The sequence below is a fragment of the Rattus norvegicus genome, chromosome 1, assembly GCF_021556685.1.
Source record: "Rattus norvegicus strain SHRSP/BbbUtx chromosome 1, alternate assembly SHRSP_T2T, whole genome shotgun sequence".
NCBI lineage: Eukaryota > Metazoa > Chordata > Mammalia > Rodentia > Muridae > Rattus > Rattus norvegicus.
Window position 1 is genome coordinate 216,127,165 of NC_141534.1, and position 23,403 is coordinate 216,150,567.

Consider the following 23,403-nt stretch of genomic DNA (forward strand, 5'->3'; position numbering starts at 1 on the left):
GCTTTGCCTAGCGCGCGCTTGCGCGAGGTCCGGCTCAACCCCGCCCTCCTCGCGCACGCGCGGGTCCTCCCATTGCGGCTGCGTAGGACGCGCCCTGTGCGCGTCAGTGGGCAAGTAAGTTGAGCGTCGGGATCTCGTACTGTGGCTGGCGTCCGGATCTCGTACTGTAGCTGCTCCTGGAGTCGCCTGTTTTGCTAAGATCCGCGATGCCTGTTGGCCCCCCTCCCCCCCCTTTTTTTTCTTGGCCAGGAGGCGCTGTTCGTCTGTATCTTGTAGTGACTGAAACTTGTGCCCGGCATGGCCCCCGAGGGGTACTTAGCTCCTTCCTCCTACACCTCAGGATCTCCATCCTGCTGTACCTTGGTTTGTCCTGATCTAAGGCTTCCGTAGGCAATGTGGCTATTATAGCTGTTATGATTGTCAGTCACGGGGATAGCCCTGTTTTCTTGAGCCTGTGACGTTTTGGTGAATCCAGGGTGAAGAGATGATTAATAAGAATTTCCAGGTCGAGGTTCCAAAGTGGGCAACTGGAGTCCAGGTCACTGAAGGGGTAGTATTTAGAAAGTAAAATGAGACGTGCATTCTTTTCCTGATATATTTCTAATTTTTCGAACCAAAAATCTCCATTGATTTAGCTTAAGTCAAGTGACCTGTGACACCATAAGAATGGAACGAAGGACTGACAGAGCCTTTAAGAAAAACAGTTTGAAACTAGTCCTGGTAGCACACACCTGTAATTTCAGCGCTTGGAGGCTAAAGCAGATCTCTGCAAGCTCTAGCCAAGGCTATACAGAGAGACCCCGTCTCAATAAACAAACAAGAAACCCCAAGTAGGACAGAAGAGATGGCCTAGCAGTTACGCTTACTAGTCTCACAAAGAACTTGGGTTTGGTTCTAGGACTCATGGGGTGGCTCAGAGCTGCCTATTACTCCAGTTTCAGGGGACCTGACACCTTCTGGCACCATGGGCTCCTATATGCTCATGGTACACTACACTCAGGTACTCATAACACCCATTAAAAAACATGACTTTAGGGGCTGGAGGGATGGCTCAGAGGTTAAGAGCACTGACTGCTCTTCCAGAGGTCCTGAGTTCAATTCCCAGCAACCACATGGTGGCTCACAACCATCCGTAATGGGATCTGACGCCCTCTTCTGGTGTGTCTGAGGACAGCGACAGTACAGTGTACTCACATACAAGAAATAAATAAATCTTTAAAAAAAAAAACATGACTTTAGCCCAGCACTAGGGAGGCAGAGGCAGGCAGATCTCCGAGTTTGAGACTAGCCTGGTCTACAGAATGAAATCCAGAATAACAGGGCCACACTGAGAAACCCTATCACAAAACAAAAACAAAGTGTGTGTGTGTGTGTGTGTGTGTGTGTGTGTGTGTGTGTGTGTGTGTGTGTTTAAAGTCTGATTGAACTGGGCATCGTGGCTCATAGCTTCAATGTCATTATTTGAGAGGCTGAGGTGGACTATTGACACAAGGCTGCAGTCAACCTGGCCCACATAAGTCCGGCCAACAGAAAAACAGAACAAAAACACCTTACTGATTTTCACACTAGTAGCAGGAAGCACTAGGCTGGGCTGCAGGAATTTAGCCACCAGGTGGCAGCAAGGCCACACAACACCGTGGTTTAGTCCTTTGTACAGCTTCACACCAGGAAGATCTGAGGTTTATGGCCTTTCTGATAATGAGAGGTACGATTTAAATACAGAGTCACAAACCTTGAACCAATTAACACCTGTTTCTAGAGATTAGGGGTGTAGCACATGGTAGAATGCTTGCCTGGCATTTATATAGCCTTGAGTTTGACCCCAGGATCTGATGTATGGAGCTGTTGGCACATTTGTGATCCCAGTACTTGGGAATGAAGACGGAAGGATCAGAAGTTATCCTTAGCTACATGAGAAGTTCAAGGCCAGCCTGCTGCAGGAGACCCTGTCTCAAATGAATGGATGGCTGAATGGATAAATATTTACTTATAATAAATTTTAGCAAAGTCATGTTTGTTTCTTTTGATTATTTTATTAATTTGTGTGCATATGAATGTTTTGACTTCATGTATGTCTGTGTAATATGTTCATGCCTGATACTGAGGAGGCCAGAAGAGAGCGTTAGATCCCCTGGAGTTACAGACAGTTGTTAGCCACCATGTGGGTACTAGGAATTGAACCCAGGTCCTTTGCAAGAGCAGTAAGTCTCTGAAATGTCAGACCATCTCTGCAGCTCCCAAAGGAGTATTGCTGTTGTTGCTGCTGCTGTTGTGTTTGTTTTGTTTGGGACTTGGGCCAGGCAGGGTTCTCTCTGTAGCCCTAGCTGTCCTGGAACTCGCGCTATAGACCAAGCTGGCCTCAAACTCAGAGATCCACCTGCCTCTGCCTCCTGAGTGCTGGGGTTAAAAGTGTGCACTGCCGGGTTGGGGATTTAGCTCAGTGGTAGAGCGCTTGCCTAGCAAGCGCAAGGCCCTGGGTTCGGTCCCCAGCTCCAAAAAAAAGAAAAGAAAAAAAAAAAGTGTGCACTGCCACATACATCTAGTCAAAGTAGTGTTTCTTAAGGTAATCATTAAAGGCCAGGCCAAAACCAAAGGAAAAAAGAATAAAGGGAGGGAGGGAAGTGGGGAGAAAACCAGTTTATGGAGCTACCTCTGAGGCACTGTGGCCAGAGGTGGGGAGGGATAGTAACTCCGAGGGAGTGGTAGGGCAGCTGAGATCACCAAGCATGCACTCAGTTGGGTGTCTGGCCCAGTCATCTTTACTCACTGAGGGTGCACTGTACTGCCAAGCCACACCCCCAGCCTCTGTGTGCTCAGTCCCTGACAAAGCCATTGTGAGTTATTAGAAACTTATATATGAGCCCACCAGTTCCAACCCCTTCCAGTGGCTCCTCTCCAGTTCCTCCTATCAGCCCTGGGTGTGTCACATGGCTGCTGAGCTGTTCTGAACCCGACTGGAATGTTCCCTGCTCCTGGAGCTAACTCTTTTCTTGCCTCATCTCTGCAGTATTCCGCCAGTGTCATCCTGCATGGTCTCTGGGGCCTCTTCTTCACCCTGTCCCTGCTGGAATTGCACACAGTTCATGTTTGGACGGGTACTTTTCCATCAGAACACTCCCTGCTCTGACCTGGCGCCTGGCTCCTGGCAGGCTCTCAGCAGATGCATATCAATTGAGGAAACCCAGGGTCAAGGGAACTGGCTTAGCTTTCCCTAGCCAGTGGAGAGACTCCCCAGCCTGGGCACAGGTTTGCATCCCCTGTACTCACATTGGATTTGAGTCCTTTGTGACCCTGGACAGGTCATCGGACCTTGCACTTCATGAAACTGAGGGTGGGGTCTGCTGGCAGACCCCAGAGTGCACACGAAAATGAAATGAACCAATGAGCCACAAGATCCTTCTGCATTTGTAGCAGAGGATGGCCTTATCTGGCATTAGTAGGAGAGGAGGCTCTTGGTTCTGTGGAGGCTTGATGCCCCAGTATAGGGGGATGCTAGGGTGGTGAGGAGGGAGTGGGTAGATGGGTGGTGGAGCATCATCTTAGAGGCATGGTGGAGGGGGAAGGGGATGGAGGGTTTGCAAAGGGGAAAGTGGGAAGGCGGACAGTCTTTGAAATGTAAATAAAATAAGCAATTAACAAAAAGATCCCTTGTGCCACCCTCTTCATCAAAACCGGTTAAAATAAAACCTGAGCTACACGGTGAGTGCACTAGGAGAATGATGACGAGAGGATGTGAAATGCGGAGCCAGGCATGGTGATGTTCATCTGTGAGGAACAGAACTTAAAGACCACTTCATGGGACTTGAAATCACGTGATGCCTGAGCTTGCCAGCGGGTAGTGCAGATAAGAGCTAGGCCTCAGAAGCAAGGCCCTGGCAGGCTCAGGTAGGAGCCTAGCCCAGCACAGGCCCATAACTGATGAACTAACTCCAAGGTGGTGTTGATACACTAGTGAACCAGCCCTAAGCTATGTGCCCTGATAACACAAAACTACCTGCTGCCCAGTGAAATGATACAAAAATTTGAACACTGGGAATGGTCTCTGCCATCCCACTGCCACGCTGACAAGACATGGCCTCTCTAGCTTCTGTGTTGATATGATACCCTTTGGCAAGAGAACTGGAGACTCTTGTGTTTGCTTGGCTCACAATGACTTTGAACTTCCAGCACTGTCAGTGCTGGCCTCTGCTCTCGAGAACCTCCTAGACCTTCATCAGTGTTCAAGGGCAGCTTCTACTTAGCAAAGTCCAGGCCATCCAGGACCTATATAGTAAGTTTCTGTCTCAAAAAAAAAAAGTTTGTACTAGTGACATGTTCAAATGATGGTTTTCTGACTATGTTGGATGTGTTGAAGAAATGAAGCGTAGTTCTTTCCAGCACACTGACGAGGTGACTTTCCCTGCCCTTTAGGTAAGTTATGTTTCGATCTTTGTGTCTCACACAGGGACTCACCATGTAGCCCACCTTGGCCTCAAACCTGTAACTCTCCTACCTCAGGCCTCCCAAATGCTGGGGTTACAGCTGTGCTCAAACAGCTGGGCCCCCAAAGCATGTGCTCCGTGCCTGGTTTCCACATTGTCTCTTTTCTTAGTTTTTTTTTTTTTTTTTTTTTTCCGGAGCTGGGGACCGAACCCAGGGCCTTGCGCTTGCTAGGCAAGCGCTCTACCACTGAGCTAAATCCCCAACCCCTTTTCTTAGTTTTGAGACAGGGTCTCTTATAGCCTAAGGCTGGCCTGGAACTCTCTGTGGAACTGTGAGCTCCTGATCCTCCTTCCTCTGCCTCCTGAGTGCTGGGATTATGGATGTGTGCCGCTACAGCAGCTTTCAAAGAATTAATTATATATTTCTGTCATAATGGCTTAAAATATGATTCTTTGAAATATAGGGTTCTCTTCCTTCCTCTTACCAGGAACAAGTCTTAATAACTCATTTTATGGTGCAAATGACCATGGGTGATTTTAAATTTTTAATTATGTGTGTGAATGTAGTGTGTGTGTGTGAGAGTGTGAGTGCAGTGTTTAAAGAGGCCAGAAGAGGGCACCAGAGCCCCTGGAGCAGGAGTGAGGCAGTTGTAAAGCAGATCCAGGCAATGTATAGACAGCAGGCTCAGTAAAGTCCCTGCACCAGAAATGTGCCACCAAGGTCCTATGCCTTCCTGACTCATAGAACCTGGGAGGGGATCATGCTCAGTGGTCTAACCTGCTACCCTGAAGGGATTTGTTCTGTGCACTTAGGTCAGAGTTTTTGAGATTCCCCTGGGCCAGACAGTGTCTTGAACTCATGTCCTCCATGTCTGGATGGCTGCCATACTTTCAGAGATTCAGAGTCTTTAGTTCTTTTTTTTTTTTTTTTTTTTTGGAGCTGGGGACCGAACCCAGGGCCTTGCGCTTCCTAGGCAAGCGTTCTACCACTGAGCTAAATCCCCAACCCCAGAGTCTTTAGGAATACAAGAAAAATTAAAACACAGCCAGGCAAGGTGCCACACACACCTTTAATCCCAGCATTTGGAAGGCAGAGGCAGGCTCTGTGAGTTCAAGGCCAGCCTGGTCTACAAAGCAAATTCCAGGTCAAGGATATAGGAATGTATCCAAAGTCTGGACTGTATGCTGACCTGAGGTCAGAGGGAAGCTGTGAGTGGCAGGGATGTGCCCCTTTTATGACTTTTGGGAAACTGGGCTAGATCCCACTTCTGCACAGTGTTAGTGCTTTGAATATAAACAACAGGGAAAGGCCATTCCTAACTGTAGTCTCACTGTTGGCTCATGAACAGTTACACCAACTGCAAGGCCCACTGTAGACAAGACACCCTACAACTACAAGACACCCTACCTGTGTCACCCCTGTGGAGACACACAGTCCATCCCTCCACCACACCCCAGGAAAAATGAGCTTTTCTCCCATAATGTGTGAAGGAACGGTCATGCTTTCTAAAGGAATGAGCAGAGTGAATTCTGGAATTCAGGGGTGGGGGTGGTGGTCATAAAAATTGGCCAGAGAAACCATGGAATGCAGATGTCACTGTGACCTTGGAAAGACCCAGCATCTCTGATGGCCCTGGACCAGTGGTGCTTTTATTGCAGTGGACAGCATGACCTCCTTGGGTCCCTGTAGGTCACTTCCCCTTCCAGAACATTCTGCTTGGGCTCAGGTATGGCTCCTTAGCAAAGTCCATGCTGTCCTCTGGCTTTGCATGGAGTTCAGCACCAGGATCTCCTAGCAGGACTTGGATGCTTGCTCCTAGCACAGGCTGAGCTGCAGCCTGCTCGGTGCCAGGGTCTTGGCAGCTTAAATGGTTTCTTTGAGGGGAGGAGCCCCCAGCTGCTGAAGAGAAATTTCTTCATTCTTCTGTTCTGTGTCTCTTTTGGAATGGCCTTCTTTGACTCTGCTCAAAGGTAAATAGAAACTTCAGTTATCTTCTTGAAACTTAAGATATCTTCTTGTTTTAGTCATTTCCTGACCCGCCCACTTACCTGCCTGGTCTTAACAGGTTTCATTTTTAGAAAAAGCTCAATGTTCATTTTCCAGTTTTTGTTTGTGTTTGTAACATTTGTTTGCCTCATTAGATATCTGTGGTTGGCTTGGAATTCACTATGTAGGTCAGGCTGGCTTTGAACTGACAGAGGTCCGCCTGCCTCTGCCTTACAAATCCTTGTTTAGCGTGCACTGCCATAGCAAGTTTACGTGGTGCTGGGGTTTGCTGTGTTCTCAGCAGGTGCTCTACCACTGTGTTGCCTCCCGAGCCCCTCCAACCTCCCTATGTCTCCTGGTCTAGCTTTATTCTTGTGCTTTTTCTTCATGTTGAACCTGCTCTTATTGAGAGTTAAGACAGCATAGAGGATCGTTGTTGTTTTTTCCCTCTTGTTCTTTTAAGATTTATTTATCTATCTTATATAAATACACTGTAGCTGTCTCCAGACACACCAGAAGAGGGCATCAGATCCCATTACAGATGGTTGTGAGTCACCATGTGGTTGCTGGGAATTGAACTCAGGACCTCTGGAAGAGTAGCCACCAGTACTCTTACAGTTGAACTATTTCTCCAGCCCCCAGAAAGTGACTTTTTACGCATAGCAATGAAGACTACTATGACTTCCAGGCATTTCTGGTTGCCCATAGTGGATTTGGGCCGCACTCCATGGTGCCATAGGACACTGACCTGCTCTCCATAGCAGCAATAGTTTCCACCAGTGGCACATTGCGGGTCTCAGTCAGGAAGCAGATGACAGCCATTCCAGCCAAGACTGAAGTGGCACCAAAGGATACAGGTGGCAGAACTGGACTGATTTCGCCAAGTGTGGTGATCAGGGGCGCCGCCAAGCCTCCGAGGCGGGCGTTGACAGAGGCAAAGCCCATGCCCATCTGCCTGTGAGGAGTGAAGACCTATCAGCAGCTGGGTCTGTGTCCCCAAAGAGTCAGAGAGGAGAGTGGACCCCCGCGCGGGCGCCACTCCTCATACCCACCTGATCTCTGTGGGATAGAGTTCTCCTGTGAACAGATACACACAGATGAAGGAGCTGGCCAGGCAGCCTTTGCCCAGTGCTGCCTGCACTGTCCGCAGGGTCTGCAGATCTAAAGAGGCCAAAGAGGGAGGCGGAGCTGTGAGGCGCAGAGGCGGAGCAGGGGTATGGAAGGCGGGGTCAGCCTGGTCTACAAGCAGAGTCCCGGGCCAGCCAGGGCTACACAGTAAGGCCCTGTCTCCATCTGACTGCTTGCTTGTTCATTTGCCTCTGTCACCACAGCCTGCTGAGCAGACAGGACGGGAGTAGGGGTCAGGCTTAGATTCAGACCTTAGCTGTGACCCAGGTAGGTGACTAAGCTACAGTGACATCCTATTTCTGAGCCCTTCGGTCCTGTCGGTGAGGGAAATCCTAGCACGGCTTTGCACGCCAGTTCATAAGGCGGACACAGGTCACCCACACCAAGTGTTTGGTGCTCAGTCAGAACTTCCTGCTACTGTGTCATTAACACGTCTGTCCTGCTGCTGTTCATAGACTGCAAACCCCGCCTGACTCAAGTGTCCCACACGAGGTGGTCAAACAAATTACGGTGCCTGCTTTGCATTGGTGTTGGCTGGAAATGTACCAGCTGAGGAGATTTCCCAAAACGCCCACACCTGAGCAGCTCTGCACCAGTTATGCCAGTTCCTCACTGGCATGGCAGCTTAAGTTTCCTTTTATCCCTCTTGAGACAGGGTCTCTGTCTGTAGTCCAGGCTGGCCAAGAACTGATGCTTCTCCTGCCTCAGCCTTCCAAGGGCTAGAATAATAAGTGTGTTGCTGGTCACTTCCGGAGGGCCACCCACTACGTCTGGGACCCTGTGTCTAGTGTCTATGTGGCTACTACAGGGGGGCAGTGACAACTCACCCTCGGGCACGAACATGTTGGCGATGACCATGAGCCCAGCTAACACGAGGAAGGAGGACACCGTGGCCCGCCGTCCCACATAAATCATAGTGGTGGTGGCAACCAGCATGGCTGGGATGTCGATGATCCCAAACAGAGCCTGTACCAGGTAGATGCTGAGCCCGAACTTCTGCAGGTCCATGGCCAGGCCGTAGTAAGCCACGGAGTTAGAGAACCTGGGAAAGGCAGCAGAATAGCCCCATTTCATCCCACAACTCACTGTCTGGAGCTCGAGGCAAGGGATACAGGATGTGTGGCGGCGGCGTGGGATTCTCCCTCAGGGAGTCTAAATCCCTTTGGCAGCACCTCCTGGCCCCCCATGCCTCAGACTTTGGAGCACTTCTGCACTACATCCTGGTCTCACCGCCCGCTCCCCTGAGCAGGCTCCGAGCTCAGGGCGATCTTTGGTTTTCACGGTCAATACACCTTCAGTGCTGGAATTCAAACAGTGCTAACAGACAAAACAGAAGAGGACAGACAGAGGTTAAAGAACACAGGAACCATATAGTTCATGCCAGTCTGTGCCTGTGGTCCCAGCACTTGGAAGACTGGGGCAGGAGGATCCCAAGACTGAGACCAGCCTGGGTTACATAGTGATCCTGTCTCAGAGCCTTACCTCTATTTATGTCTTTGCTTACTATTTTCGTATTGACTGTGTGGTGTATATGTCTCTCTACTGCATGTGTGTGCACTCACCTGTGTGCACATGTGCATGGAAGGGAGACACTGACAGCAGCTGTCTCGCAATCGCTCTCCATCTTGTTTTCTTTTTTAAATTAATTATTATTGTCTGTGCACTTGTACCACATGTGGAGGTCAGAGGATGGCTTTTGGGGAGTGGGTTTCCCTCCTACCTTGGGTCCCAGGGATGGAACTTGGCAGGTTGTAGAGGTAGAGTGCTGAGAGATTTAACTGAGGGCCATCTTTCAGTACTGCCTTATTTTCTGAGACAGGATATTTGCATTTGATCTCCTCTCCCCATTCTCTCTCTGACAGTCTCTTGCATCATAGCTCAAGCTGGCCTGAAACTCACTGTAGCCCAGGCTGACTCAAATCTCACATTAATCCTCCTGCTTCAGCCTCCCAGACTCTGGGGTTATAGGCAAGAGCCAAACACCTAGTTGTGTTCTCTTTCTGGATCAGACATGAAAGGTTGTCCAGCTGCACCATGTACTTTTGGTAGGTGCAGGTGCTTTCAATGTGCGTTCAATGCTAGCCCTGGAGAGCCCAAGGCAGCACAGTCCAAAGCCAGCCTGGGCTACAGATGGATCCTGTCTTACCCAACCAACCAAGCCAGGTGGTGGTGCACGCCCTTAATCTCAGCATTTAGGACGTAGATGCAGGCAGATCTCTGAGTTGGAGGCCAGTTTGGTCTACAAATGGAGTTCCAGGACAGCCAGGGCTACACAGAGAAACCCAGTCTCAACTCCATCCCACCTCTAAAAACAAACAAAACCCGATCAACTGAAATAACAAAGAAGACACAGATGGGAGTGGACGGGTATAAGTGTAGCACAGACCTCATTTCTGTTCTGGGTTTACCCAAACCCTCTCCTAGTATCCGAACACCAACCTTAGGGTTGCTTTGAAAGGATTCTGCGTGTGTAATGAAGGGTTTTTGTCAGTGGGCTTGAAGATCAATGAGGGTGGGGTAAGAGAAGCTGTAAGCACATCAGGTGTTTAAGCCTGGGCCTACAGGTCAAGGACGAGGAGACTCAGAGCCTAAGACAGTTTATTGTCTTTTCAGTTTTTTTTTTTTTTCTTTTTCTTTTTTTTCGGAGCTGGGGACCAAACCCAGGGCCTTGCGCTCGCTAGGCAAGCGCTCTACCGCTGAGCTAAATCCCCAACCCCGTCTTTTCAGTTTTACGAGACAGGGTCTCATGTAGCCCAGGCTGGGTTCCAGCTTGTCATTTTTAAGAGGCTAGCCTCGAACCTCTGACTCTTCTGCATCTACTTCCCCATCTCTGAGGCTGCAGGTGTGTGCTGCTTCTCCCAGACAGAACAATCTGAAGTGAGATCTCCACTAAAATGGAGATTGCTACCTGGCCAGGAATGTAGGTGGTCTCGGAGCTGAGAGTGGGCCATGGAGAGAGACATCTACCCTACAGCCGCAGAGGAGTTGAACTCTGTCAAGTGATGTTTTCCCCAAAGGCTCTGCCACGGAGCTGAGCTACACAGATTCCTTCTGCTCAGCCTTGAATAAGCACTGTGCAGGGACCTGGGCTGACATCAGGACCTGGGCTGACATCACGGTATCGATGCTTGGCAGATGATGCTGTAAGTCAGGAAAACCAGATCATAGCAAGTGTGGCCTTTGAGAAAGTTGAAGAACAGCTAGACAAAAGCCACCCGGTGTACATCCCTACCCCTGAGGGCATGTTGTTGGTACAGCTGCCAGGGGAGAGTGAGAAATGGCTTTGTTTCTGAAGTGGTCCTTCCAGAGAGACTGGACCATGACCAACCTGGAGTGGCAATCAGGTGGGACCGGGATTAGAAATGTTCTGGAAAAATCTGGTGTAGGAGAATTGGCAACCAAGTTCCAGGACAGCCAAGGCTATACAGAAAGACCATGTCTCAAAAGGGGGGTGGAAGGAGGGAGGGAGGGAGGGAGGGAGGGAGGGAGGGAGGGAGGGAGAGCAAGAGCAAGAACTGGCTACCTACCAAAGACAGAAGATGCCAAGAGACAGACTTGTCTAGGATTGGCAAGCTTCGAGTTTCTATGGACCTGCAGATGGATGCATGTCTTGGTGCCAAGGGGCAGGAGAAAGGGGTTTATACACTAAGCTATGCCAAGGTGGATGGGGACCAATTGGAATGTACTTGGATAGTCTCAAAAACATTTACAGATCAAATGTCAGTTAAGAAACAGTCCTTTTTTATCAGTTCTTGGCACTAAATACTTGGTCAACTACCCAGTCAAGTTTGCTTAGCCTACCGAGGTTTGATGCATGCTGGGGGACTGTGTGAGGTTAGCAAATGGGGGATGGGTGCCACATCCAAGATGGCTGCAATCATGTCAAGCTGTATCCCAACACAGGGAGAATTGACTAAACAATATTCTCCATGATTCCCTTCTGTCTGACAATACTGTACCTGACAAAATTCTCACCTTCCTTCCCTTATTTTTTCATTATTCACTGACTTATCAAATACTTACTGTAAATCTGCCATATGCTATGGCTTTACTTAATGACGGAATTTCAGCTATAATTAAGTCAATTTAAGAAAAAGTAGCAGACCAGAGTATTAACCTGTTTTGAAAGGAACACACATGCATGTGTGTTGTCATCCCTGGGGTCAATCTTCAGGGAAGAACAAGAGTGAGCTCATATTCTCTCTCTCTCTCTCTCTCTCTCTCTCTCTCTCTCTCTCTCTCTGGCACACAACTTTTTAAATTTTTAGTTTTTTATGTGCATTGATGTTTTACCTGCATGTCTGTGTGTGGGTGAGGTTGTCAGATCCCCTGGAACTGGAATTACAGACAGTTGTGAGCTACCACGAACCCAGGTCCTTTGGAAGAACAGCCAGTACTCTTTTTTTTTTTTTTTTTTTTGGTTCTTTTTTTCGGAGCTGGGGTCTGAACTCAGGGCCTTGCGCTTCCTAGGCAAGCACTCTACCACTGAGCTAAATCCCCAACCCCACAGCCAGTACTCTTAACCACTGAGCCATCTACACACACACACACACACACACACACACACACACACACACACACACACACACCTGCCTCCTTTTAGGATAGGGTTCTACTACATAGCCTGACTTGCCTAGCACTCCCTGAGTAGCCCAGGTTAACCTTGAAATCTCAGAGATCCACCTGCCTCTAATTGTCTAATTGTAGCACTGTGATCAAAGGCAAATTCAACCACACCCAGCGGAGAACGTTCACTTTTGTCCCAGGAACTCCTCTGTGTAATTCACTCTTCACGACAGAACTGAGTGATGGCTAGTATTATAAAAGTCACATGACTGATGGGAAACAGGTTTAGAGACACTAACACATTCGAGATCCATCAGTAAATGCTGGTGCTGAGATCAAAACTCAAGCCACAGCTCCTCAGAGTCTTGCCTGTTTTAAGGCAGGGTCTCATGTAGCCCAGACTTGGCTTTGAACTTGCTGTATAGCCATCTCTCCAGCCCTGGAACTAACTTTCTTTCTTTTACTTTTCTTCCTTCCTTCCTTCTTTTCTTCCTTCCTTCCTTCCTTCCTTCCTTCCTTCCCTCCCTCCCTCCCTCCCTTACTCCCTTTCTTTCTCCTTTGTACAGTGAGTATGCATTGTTTTTGTAACTTGGAAATTAACCATAAAAGGAAACAACAGGGCTTGGAGACATTTGTGCAAAATGACAAGCTCTCTTCCCCCTTTTCATCCTCCTAGCCGTCCTGGGGCCCCAAAAGCCCTGTTCCCACCCCAGCCCAGCCTAGAGAGCCTCTCTCTACACCACAGAAATGGTACAATTGGATCCAGATGGGGCCTGGTGAGGCCCCAGGGCTTCAAGGGAGCCCTGAAAACGGCCAAGATTTTCTGTATAAAACAAAATTACACAAGTCAGGAGGCTTCACGGGGTCAGGACGCTTGGAGAATCCTTTCTGAAGGCCCACGGCACCACCTCTGCCTAAGCTGTGGATTGCTGCCTCGTAACAAAAATAAGTCTTCGCTAATTCTTTCTGGAAGGATCCAAAAGAGATCTTTCAACCTCAGTTTGGAGTTGGTGGTTTGTTTCTCCAAGAAGTAGGACAGTGAGGAAGTGGCAGGACACCAGAGGGCGCTGCAGGAGGGCGGGCCAGAGGGAAGGCTCCACCAAGAATGGGGGCGAGGTGGCAGGGATGGAGGTGGGGGCGCGCAGGGTGGGCTTACAACACAAGTCCGTCCTTGAGGTCTTGGGATCTCCAAGAGCTCAGGAAACTTTATTCTCAGAGCCCAGGGAACACGTCCCCAAATCAGGTAACATAATGTCCGGCCACTAAAAAAATGGAAACACGTCTCGTGTCTTTACTTGGACCCTCACATGGCCCATCCTGCAGTAACCACTGCCTGCCTTCCTCCCTCATAAGTATCAGCTTTGAATATTTAATGTCCAGGCAATGCAGAGGACAGACCAAGGATGCTCATCTGTTTTCTACCTGCCCCTCCCAGTCTATGTAATAAATGAGACTGACTTTCTGTTTTGTTTCATTCAGGGATTGGCCCCAGCACTTTGTATATGCTGGGCCAGTGCCCTACCACTGGGCTAAATTTCAGGCCCTTTTTTCTATTTATGTGTTAAATTATAAACAATTTACTCATTAGTAATAAATTTATTACTTATTTGTTAAAGTGATTATTATTTTATTTTATTATTTTATTTTATTTTATTTTTTTAGTGTTTTTGGATTGGAGAGATGGCTCAGTGGTTAAGAGCACTGGCTGCGGGGTTGGGGATTTAGCTCAGTGGTAGAGCGCTTGCCTAGGAAGCTCAAGGCCCTGGGTTCGGTCCCCAGCTCCGAAAAAAAGAACCAAAAAAAAAAAAAAAAAAAAAAAAAGCACTGGCTGCTTTCCAGAGGCCCTGAGTTCAAATCCCAGCAACCACATGGTGGCTCACAACCATCTGTAATGGGATCTGATGGCCTTTTGTGGTGTCTAAAGACAGCTACAGTGTACTCACATGCATAAAATAAGTAAATCTTTTTTTAAAAAGTTTTGTTACTTGGTTATTTTTGAAAAATTTATTTGAACTCAGGACCTCTGGAAGAGCAGCCAGTGATCTTAACCACTGAGCCATCTCTCCAGCCCTGCTTACTTGTTTTTATTTGTGCGTGCATGTATGTGTGTATCTGTGTGAGTTTATGTGCCTCACATGTGCACAGGTAAGACCTTCTGCTCAAATGTAAACACTCCAGATCAACATCATGTTTCATCTACAATGTTGATTCACCACAGGGTACCAGGTGCTGGTGTAACTTTAGTTTTGTTGTTGTTGTCTTGAGACAGGACTTCTCTGTGTATCTCTGGCTGTCCTGGAATTTGCTTTGTAGACCAAGCTGGCCTCGAACTCACAGGGATCCACTTGTCTCTGCGTCTGCCTCGTAAGTACTGGAATCAAAGTGGTGCACTGCCGCCCACCCCCCACCCCCGTCAGCTGTAACCTTGATCTAAAAAAAACCAACATTATTATGTATGAGTGTTTTGCCCCCATGTATGCATGAACACCAGATGGGTGTCTGATAACCTCAGAAGCCAGAAGAGGGTATTAGATTCCCCTGAAATTGGATGTCAGATTCATTGGAGCCACCACGAAGGTGCTAGCAGTCGGACCAGGCTCCTCTGTGAGAGCAGTAAGTGCTCTAAACTCCTGGGCCATCTCTCCAGCCTCTGGGAGGTGACCTTTTTGTTTTGTTTTGTTTTTCAAGACTTCTCCTTATAGACCAGGCTGTCCTTGGAATTCAGAGGTCCCCCCTTCCCATACCTCTGCCTCTCAAGTGCTAGGACTAAAGGTGTGCACCAACATACCCAGCTTAGGGGGGACCTTTTTAATTGTGTGTGTGTGTGTGTGTGTATGAATGTGTGAGTGTGTATGTGCATGTGTGTGTGTGGTGTGTGAGTGTGTGAGTGAGTATGTGTGTGTGTGGTGTGTGAGTGTGTATGTGCATGTGTGTGTGGTATGTGTGTGTGGTGTGTGTGAGTGTGTATGTGTGAGTGTGTGTGTGGTATGTGTGTGTGGTATGTGTGTGTGGTATGTGAGTGTGTATGTGTGAGTGTGTGTGTGGTGTGTGAGTGTGTATGTGCATGTGTGTGTGGTATGTGAGTGTGTGAGTGTGTATGTGTGTGTGTGTGGTGTGTGAGTGTGTATGTGCATGTGTGTGTGTGGTGTGTGAGTGTGTGAGTGAGTATGTGTGTGTGTGGTGTGTGAGTGTGTATGTGCATGTGTGTGTGGTATGTGTGTGTGGTGTGTGTGAGTGTGTATGTGCATGTGTGTGTGGTATGTGTGTGTGGTATGTGTGTGTGGTATGTGTGTGTGGTGTGTGAGTGTGTGTGTGCATGTGTGTGAGTGTGTGTGTATGTGTGTGTGTGGTGTGTGAGTGTAGGAGTGTGTGTGCATGTGTGTGTATGTGTGTGAATGTGAGTGTGTGTATGTGTGTATGTGTGTGTGGTGTGTGTGAGTGTGTATGTGCATGTGTGTGTGGTATGTGTGTGTGGTATGTGTGTGTGGTATGTGTGTGTGGTGTGTGAGTGTGTGTGTGCATGTGTGTGAGTGTGTGTGTATGTGTGTGTGTGGTGTGTGAGTGTAGGAGTGTGTGTGCATGTGTGTGTATGTGTGTGAATGTGAGTGTGTGTATGTGTGTATGTGTGTGTGGTGTGTGAGTGTAGGAGTGTGTGTGCATGTGTGTGTGCATGTGTGCATGTGTGCATGTGTGCATGTGTGCATGAGTGTGTATGTGTGTGAATGTGTGTGAGTGTGTGTATGTGTGTATGTGTGTGTGGTGTGTGAGTGTAGGAGTGTGTGTGCATGTGTGTGAGTGTGTGTATGTGTGTGGTGTGTGAGTGTGTGTGTGTGTGTGTGTGGTGTGTGAGTGTAGGAGTGTGTGTGCATGTGTGTGAGTGTGTGTATGTATGTGTGTGTGTGCATGTGTGCATGTGTGCATGAGTGTGTATGTGTGTGAATGTGTGTGAGTGTGTGTATGTGTGTGTGGTGTGTGAGTGTAGGAGTGTGTGTGCATGTGTGTGAGTGTGTGTATGTATGTGTGTGTGTGCATGTGTGCATGTGTGCATGAGTGTGTATGTGTGTGAATGTGTGTGAGTGTGTGTGTGTGTATGTGTGTGTGGTGTGTGAGTGTAGGAGTGTGTGTGCATGTGTGTGAGTGTGTGTATGTGTGTGTGTGTGCATGTGTGTGAGTGTGTGTGTGTATGTGTGTGTGTGCATGTGTGTGAGTGTGTGTGGTGTGTGGTGTGTGAGTGTGTGTGTGTATGTGTGTGTGTGCATGTGTGTGAGTGTGTGTATGTGTGTGGTGTGTGAGTGTGTGTGTGTGTGTGAGTGTGTGTGTGAGTGTGTGTGTGAGTGTGTGTGTATGTGTGTGTGGTGTGTGAGTGTAGGAGTGTGTGTGTGTATGTGTGTGTGTGCATGTGTGTGAGTGTGTGTATGTGTGTGGTGTGTGAGTGTGTGTGTGTGTGTGTGGTGTGTGAGTGTAGGAGTGTGTGTGCATGTGTGTGAGTGTGTGTATGTATGTGTGTGTGTGCATGTGTGCATGTGTGCATGAGTGTGTATGTGTGTGAATGTGTGTGAGTGTGTGTATGTGTGTATGTGTGTATGTGTGTGTGGTGTGTGAGTGTAGGAGTGTGTGTGCATGTGTGTGGTGTGTGAGTGTGTGTGTGCGTGTGTGTGTGTGTGTGTACATGTGTATATGTACACCTTCTTTGCTTATGTATGCATCCGTCTGGGCTGATGTGCTTTTCCATGTGAGGAGGGCATCGGGCATCTTTATCTTTCGATGCCTTTTATTCCCTTAAAGCTGAACCTGAAGGTCCATTTGACCAAAGCTAGAGTTACAGGCACAGCAGGCCGGGCTTCGCTTCTTTACCCAGGGGCTGTGATTCGAGGTCAGGCCCTCAGACTCGCAGAGCAAGCGCTCTGAGCCACTGAGCGGTTTCCCCAGCCCTAAGGGCCAGGTGCCGAAAGGAAATGACACAAGATTGACTCCATGTACGTTAGGATGGTATCAGGATAACGTTTGTTAATGAGAGCAGAAAGGATGTGCCCCCCTCAAGTCAAAGGTATGAGCCATCACCTACCAGACCATCATGAGACAGCACGTGACCTTTCTGATGCCAGGCGTTCTGAAGAGATCCAAGATGGAGTTGGAGGTGCGGACACTTGCAAACTCATTCTGGATATAGGAGCTCACTACCTGGGAGAGGAAACGTGTGATCAGGGCATCGAGGGTGAGGGTTCGAAACAGTGCTTCCTTGTGTTTGTTGGCATGACATCTGGCCATACCTGCCTCTTCACTAAGGCCCCCAAAGACTGTTACATGATTTTGTGATGCAGTGGGGGCTGCAACACACCCCTGAGGTTCTGTGGCATCACAGATGCTCTCCCTCAATTCCCAGTAACTTCACCACAGCATCAGACAGTGGTTAAAGGAAGCTGGGCTGGAGTGAAGGTTAGAGCGCTGGGCTAGCATAGCACGGGCATGGTCCGGCTTCTATCTCCAACACAGCCCCACCATGTCCTCACAGGGCAAACTCCCAGACCTCTCCAAACCTCCATGTCTCTCTTTTTTATAGTTTTGTGCTACATTTATTTATTTTGTGTGCGAGCACATGTGTGTGCATGTATGTGGAGGGCAGAGGACAACTTTCAGGAGTCAGTTCCCTCCTTCCATGGCATGGGTACTGAGGATTGGGTCATCGGGCTGGGCAGCACATGCTTAGCCCACTGAGCCATCTCGCTGGCCCCAATCCTTTGTTTCTTTTTCCTCCTCCTCCTTCTCCTCTTCCTGTGGTGTGAGTGTCCTCATGTTTATGGGTGCACTCACATGCGGGAGTAGTGCAGAGGCAAATGCTGACAATCACTCCTTTGTGCTTTCTGTGTATGTGTTCCTTTTTTCTGAGGCAGGGTTTCTCTGTGTAACCCTGGCTGTCCTGGAACTCCCTTTGTAGACCAGGCTGGCTTTAAACTCAGAGATCCACCTTCCTCTGCCTCCTGATTGCTGAAAGTAAAGGCTTGTACCACCATGCCCCTTGATGTGTGTATTTCTTTTAGAATTTTTTTTTGAAGTTCAAGGTTTTGTCACTGAACCTGGAATTTATCACCAGCTAGGCTGGCCGGCAATCGAGTCCCTGGGGTCCACCTATCTCTATCTTCATCTCTGGGTAAACCTCTACCACACCTGTCTCCCCCTGTCCATCCCACAAAAATCTACCCCGGACCTTCATCCTCACATCCGCTCACCTCTATAGTCAGCCTTTCCCCTTCCGCCTTCCTGCCATTCATCATGGCCACCTTCCGTAGGTTCTGCACAGCTTGCTGGGCCTTGCCGTGAAGGAGGAGCCATCGGGATGACTCTGGAAGCCACCTGGGGTACAGAAGGATCATTTCCACCTGCAATCCCAACACACCTTCATTCTGCCAGACCCTAAAGACAGGTGGCAGCATTCCAGTTACATCCCTTTGTTGTTATTTGTTTTGTTTTGAGACAGGTTTTCCATATATATATGTGGGTTCCAGAAATTGAATTCTAATTGTTAAACTTGAAGTCAAATGTTTTTTACTGGCTGAGCCATCTTGCCTGCCCATTTCCTTTCTTTCTTTCTTTGTTCTTTTTTCTCTTTCTTTCTTTCCTTCCTTCCTTCTTTTTTTTCTTTCTTTTTTCTTTTGTAGCATATACAGAGAATCACTGAAGAGTCCTCAAAGACACACTTGGTATTGAATTGCATCTAGTTCTTACCCTAGCTGCGTGGCCTTGAAAAATCATGGCCCCTCTCTGGGCTGTACTTCAGTTCCCCCTTTACAAAATGCAAAGGGTTTTTGTGAAGTACAGTGGAATTAATACAGGCAAAATCATTTTGTGTGTTCCAGAGCCCCATGCCGCGGAAAGAGGCTGGTCAAAGATTCCTTAAACTATTCACCTGGGACCAGTGGCCCTCATGTTGCCTCTGTTCTCTGTGTTCAGCTCATTGCAGACACTCTACATTCCACCTATCAAGGAGCCACCTCCACCTATCAGACGCATGCCCCAGCCCAGCCCGCTCGGCTGCACGTACCAAGAGTAGAGGAAAAAGACCAGGAAAGGAGCAGACACAGCAAACTGCAGCCATCGCCAGGGGCGGATCAGGTATGCCACGCCAGCCAGGATGAGCTGACCCAAGGTGAAGGAGAAACCCAGCAAGATGCCTGCCACCGTCCGGCCCCTGGTTGGCATCCATTCTACAACTGTGAAAGAAAGGCAGCCAGCTGGAGTGACTCATCTACCACACAGCTACCTCATTCTCCCGCCCTTTCCTCATGACTGTGGCCACACCAAGATCTACCTAGACAACATTCTTATGTGGCCTACGGCAGGGCACTCGCTGTAGGACACCAGACTCTGAAATGGCTTCATTGTAACCGGGTGGTGCTGGTGCAAACCTTTAATCCCAGCACTTGGAAGACAGAGGCAGGCAGATCTCTGTGAGTTCGAGGCCAGCCTTGGTCTACAAAGTGAGTTCCAGGACATCCAGAGCTGTTACCTAGAGAAACCCTGTCTCAAATAAATCAAACCAAACCAAACAAACAAAAAGTCTTCATTGTAAGGTTGAATTTCCTGAGACAGAGTGTGGCATGCCCCCTCCTTCTGTGAGTGTGCATGTGCACACAAGAGCTTACGCGTTTGTGTCATATGGAGGCCATTTTGGTATGAACTAGGCTGATGAATCTCAGGCATTTGCTGTAAGCTATGGTGGGACATCTACCCTTTCCGAAGGTGACTGCTGGAACTGGATATCTGAGGTCCCAGTATATGCTTAGCACCTTCCGATGTCCAAATGCTGGGACAGAATAAGGCAGGGAAGGGGTACTGGTTTGTACACCTGGTTCCCTGACCCAACATCTTTCCCATCTTGAAATCAAAGGCCCACCTGCCTATGGAGAACTGAAGTGTCTGAGCTTGGCAACATCTTCAGAAGCAAACTAAGTCGTTCCAAGCAGCACAGGCAGGCGGGAGCCCTGTGTTCAGAGTGGGCTCTATTGCTTCATAATGCCTTCCACCAGGGTCACCTACAGGCTCCAGCTTATCCCTTATCCCTGAAGGGTGACATTCCTATCTGGTTAGCACCCGGGAGTTCAAACTCTCTATGGTGATCAGGCTGGCCTCAAATGTGTGATCCTCCTGCCTCTGCCTCCTGAGTGCTGGGATTATATTAATGCACTACGGCACCCTGCCCTAAGGTTCAGGATTTTGGGTTGTCAGATTGGAGTCATTTGATTGTATGAACTCCCCGCCACCCTTTATGTACAGACTCATGTGGCTTATGCAAGCTCCAACTTGCTACCCAGCTGAGGATGGTCTTGAACTCCTGGTCCTCTTGCTTCCACTTCCCAAGAGCTGGGATTGCAGGTGTGAGCCACCATAGCTGGCTCACTTGGACATCATCCTGTCTTATAGCCCTGTGTCCCAGTCACCTATGTGACCCCACGTAAGCCTGGCACCTCATAGATGATTAGTAGGTACTATTGAGTAACTCTCATGAAATCAATCTGACCCTTTCAGCTCACAGATTAGTCAACTGAAACCCAGACCCAAGAAAGGCCACCACTGCCTGCTGCTGCCAGGGTCACAGTCTGTCAAATCCAGACCTCTGGGTAGGAGGTTTTGAGTTGCTGTTTCTGGGTGAGAATTACAATAAAGCAAAATTCAAAAAGCTGTCCTGTGATGTTGTAATTCCCTTGTTGCATGACCCCAGCCCCCCTGGGTCCCACCTGGACTGGACTCACCCAGGGAGAGGGAGTTGAGGATGATGCCAGAGAAGGTCATGCCCATCAGGAACCGGAAGATGCAGTAGGCACTGAAGGAGCCCACATAGGCTGTGACAGCCCCTGAAACTGCCAGTTGCAGGTACGACCAGACCAGCGGGGCCTTGCGACCCAACCTGAACCCAAAGAGTGAGGGGCTAGAGAGTCCCAAGGCAGCTAGACATCACCAAGGAGGTAAAGCCCGTGTCTGACACTTGTGCCTTGGTGGGGACACCCAAGCAATCAAGGGGAAGATGAGATACCCAGTAGAAGCCACCCCTCAAAATACCACATGCAACTGCCTGGACCCCAGTATTGCTGGCCAAGGCTGATCAGGGATAGAGGGACATGTGTGGAATATCAGAGGCTGAGAGACTTAGTCGTTGCTGGGGAAAGGAGGAGAGTTTGAAAAGAGGTCCATGCCTATAATTCTAGCATTTGGGAAGTGGAGGCAGATGAATCAGAAGTTCAAAAAAAAAAAAAAGAAAAGAAAAATTTTCTCTCTCTCTCCCTCTCTCTCTCTCTCTCTCTCTCTCTCTCTCTCACACACACACACACACACACACACACACACACACAAACACACACATGCAAACCCCTATTGCATTTAGACACATACAGACACATGCACACAAAAAGAGGAGGGAAAGAAAAGAAGGAATAGCCAGGTGGTGTATGCCTTTAATTCCAGCAGTTGGAAGGCAGAAGCAAGTGATCTCTGTATGTTCGAGGCCAGTCTGGTCTACAGAGTGAGTTCTAGGACAGTCAGGACTACTAAGAGAAGCCCTGTCTTAGAAAAACAAAACAAAACAAAAACAAAAAAACAACAACAAAAAAAAGAAAACAAAACAAAACAAAACAAAAACCCAAAGCCCCAAATAACAGAAGGAATAAGGAAAAGACAGAGTATAGGTGAACTCAAGGGCGTTCCCTGGCAGACTAGGACCTCCCCAAAGGCTCACCTGTCGGCAAGGCTACCAAACAAGGCGGCTCCCACCAGCACCCCGGACATGTAGATGGACTGAGCCAGGTCACGAAGGGTGCGGGCCTCACACACCAGGTCCCACTATTGGGGAGAGAGGAGTGCTAAGCCTTGTCCTTAGGCAGTAGCCTCCTCCGAGCCCCCCCAAGCCACCCACCCACCTCTGACCTCCATCACAATAGTAGATGGGAAAATGCTCCGGTCATAGACCCAACCATCCTTGCAGCCCTCTGTGGCCACTCCATGGGAGGAGGTGTTGGGTTCCAGAAGGGCCCACTGAGGCTCTGTGTAGCGCTGGCATGGCTCAGGAACCCCATGTTGGTTCAGGGGTATGGTGGCCCTCAGCCAGGCTCCTGAGTCATTGGTGGTAGCTTCTGTGTAGTTGGCAGGATGCTGGCAGTGGTGAGGGGGCGCAGCAGCCGTGAAGTTCTGTAGGAAGGTGTGGCAGGCCAGCAGCCCACAGGGCAGCAACAGCAAGGCTGTATAGACAAGCTGGAAGCGACCCACACCGCCCAGGGCATCCAGCAGGTCTGTGAAGGCCATGGCCAAGGGCCCTACCCTAGGTGGAGCCTGCCCAGGCCTTATGTTAAAAGGCAGGGGAGGGGACCTGGAGGTGGAGGATCAGGCCAGGGGTCAAGACCACACAGGCCTTCTCTAAACTGCAGCTCAGAGGATCCAGTTACACCCCACAGGAGGCCTAAGTGTCCCCTACATCTGCAGGGTGCCACTCCCCAGGCTCTTTCTCCAGTTGTCTCTCCATCTCCTCTTGAGTTAGAAAAGCCGAGCGTTGGCACTAGAGGATAGCTGGGTTGGCAGCTTCAGTACCTTGCATGCATTAAACTGCACTCGCTTAAAACGAAGGCCATGGTGGCAGGATCTTGTAATCCCAGGAATAGAGAGAGATTCATGGGACTTACTGAACAGACAACCATGCCTAACCAGTGAGTCTCAGCTCCCAGGGACAGACCCTGTCTCCAAAAGACAAGGGATGGCTCCTCAGGAATGACACCAGAGGTTGACCTCTGACTTCTGCAAAGTGCCATGGTACTTGTGAGTGTGTGCACACTTGCCTCTGTGCGTGCACACATGTATGCACACATACTTCTGTGTGTGTACACATGTATACACACACAAATACATAAAATTAATTTTGTTTTTGTTCTTTTTGAGACAGGGTCTCTCTCACTACACAGCCCTGGCTGTCCTGGAAATTCCTGTGTAGATCAGGCTGGCCTCAGACTCACAGAGATCTGCCTGTTTCTGCCTCCCTAAGGTTGTGATTAAAGGGTGTGCACCTGGCTCTCAAATTTAATTTTTTTAAATAAAAAAAATAAATCAAACATAATGAAACACAACAAACAATACAGAAACAAAAACAAAGAGGTCCAAGTAGGCCAGTTGAGAAGCAGCCTCAGTTTGGGGTTGGGGTATATTCAGAATATCCCCATTGGCTAATCACCAAAGCACATGAAAGTCACTCTAGAGAGGGGCTAATGGCTGAGAGGAGAGAGGACTCCAGGACAGCACACATCCTGCCTGCTTCCAGGACCTGAT

General features: G+C 48.9%; 1 protein-coding gene across 2 annotated transcripts; it reads right to left on the minus strand.

The window, feature by feature from the left end:
• Positions 1–6,049: 6,049 nt before the first annotated feature.
• Slc22a20 (solute carrier family 22 member 20) lies at positions 6,050–22,528 on the minus strand. 2 transcript variants are annotated; one of them, NM_001394904.1, is made up of 10 exons: positions 22,018–22,528; positions 21,830–21,933; positions 20,850–21,004; positions 19,142–19,310; positions 18,330–18,453; positions 17,168–17,283; positions 8,364–8,578; positions 7,461–7,569; positions 7,157–7,363; positions 6,050–6,382 (listed from the first exon to the last, which is right to left on the minus strand). In NM_001394904.1, exons 1-10 carry the CDS (start codon positions 22,390–22,392, stop codon positions 6,286–6,288), a joined length of 1,671 nt encoding a protein of 556 aa, NP_001381833.1. In that variant the 5' UTR covers positions 22,393–22,528; the 3' UTR covers positions 6,050–6,285. The 2 variants fall into 2 exon arrangements, with proteins under 2 accessions (NP_001381833.1, XP_087404465.1); XM_087548339.1 differs by lacking the exon at positions 22,018–22,528 and having other exon boundaries at positions 17,168–17,279.
• Between the last annotated feature and the right edge of the window lie 875 nt (positions 22,529–23,403).

Excerpts from the sequence above, each read along its gene's own strand:
- Slc22a20 (NM_001394904.1), bottom strand. The coding sequence starts at position 22,392 with ATGGCCTTCACAGACCTGCTGGATGCCCTGGGCGGTGTGGGTCGCTTC. Across the intron at positions 18,454-19,141 it reads GTCTTTTTCCTCTACTCTTG|GTGGCTTCCAGAGTCATCCC; the intron begins GTACGTGCAGCC and ends TCTGTACCCCAG. Across the intron at positions 8,579-17,167 it reads TGCTGTCTCATGATGGTCTG|GTTCTCTAACTCCGTGGCTT; the intron begins GTAGGTGATGGC and ends TGCCTTTCCCAG.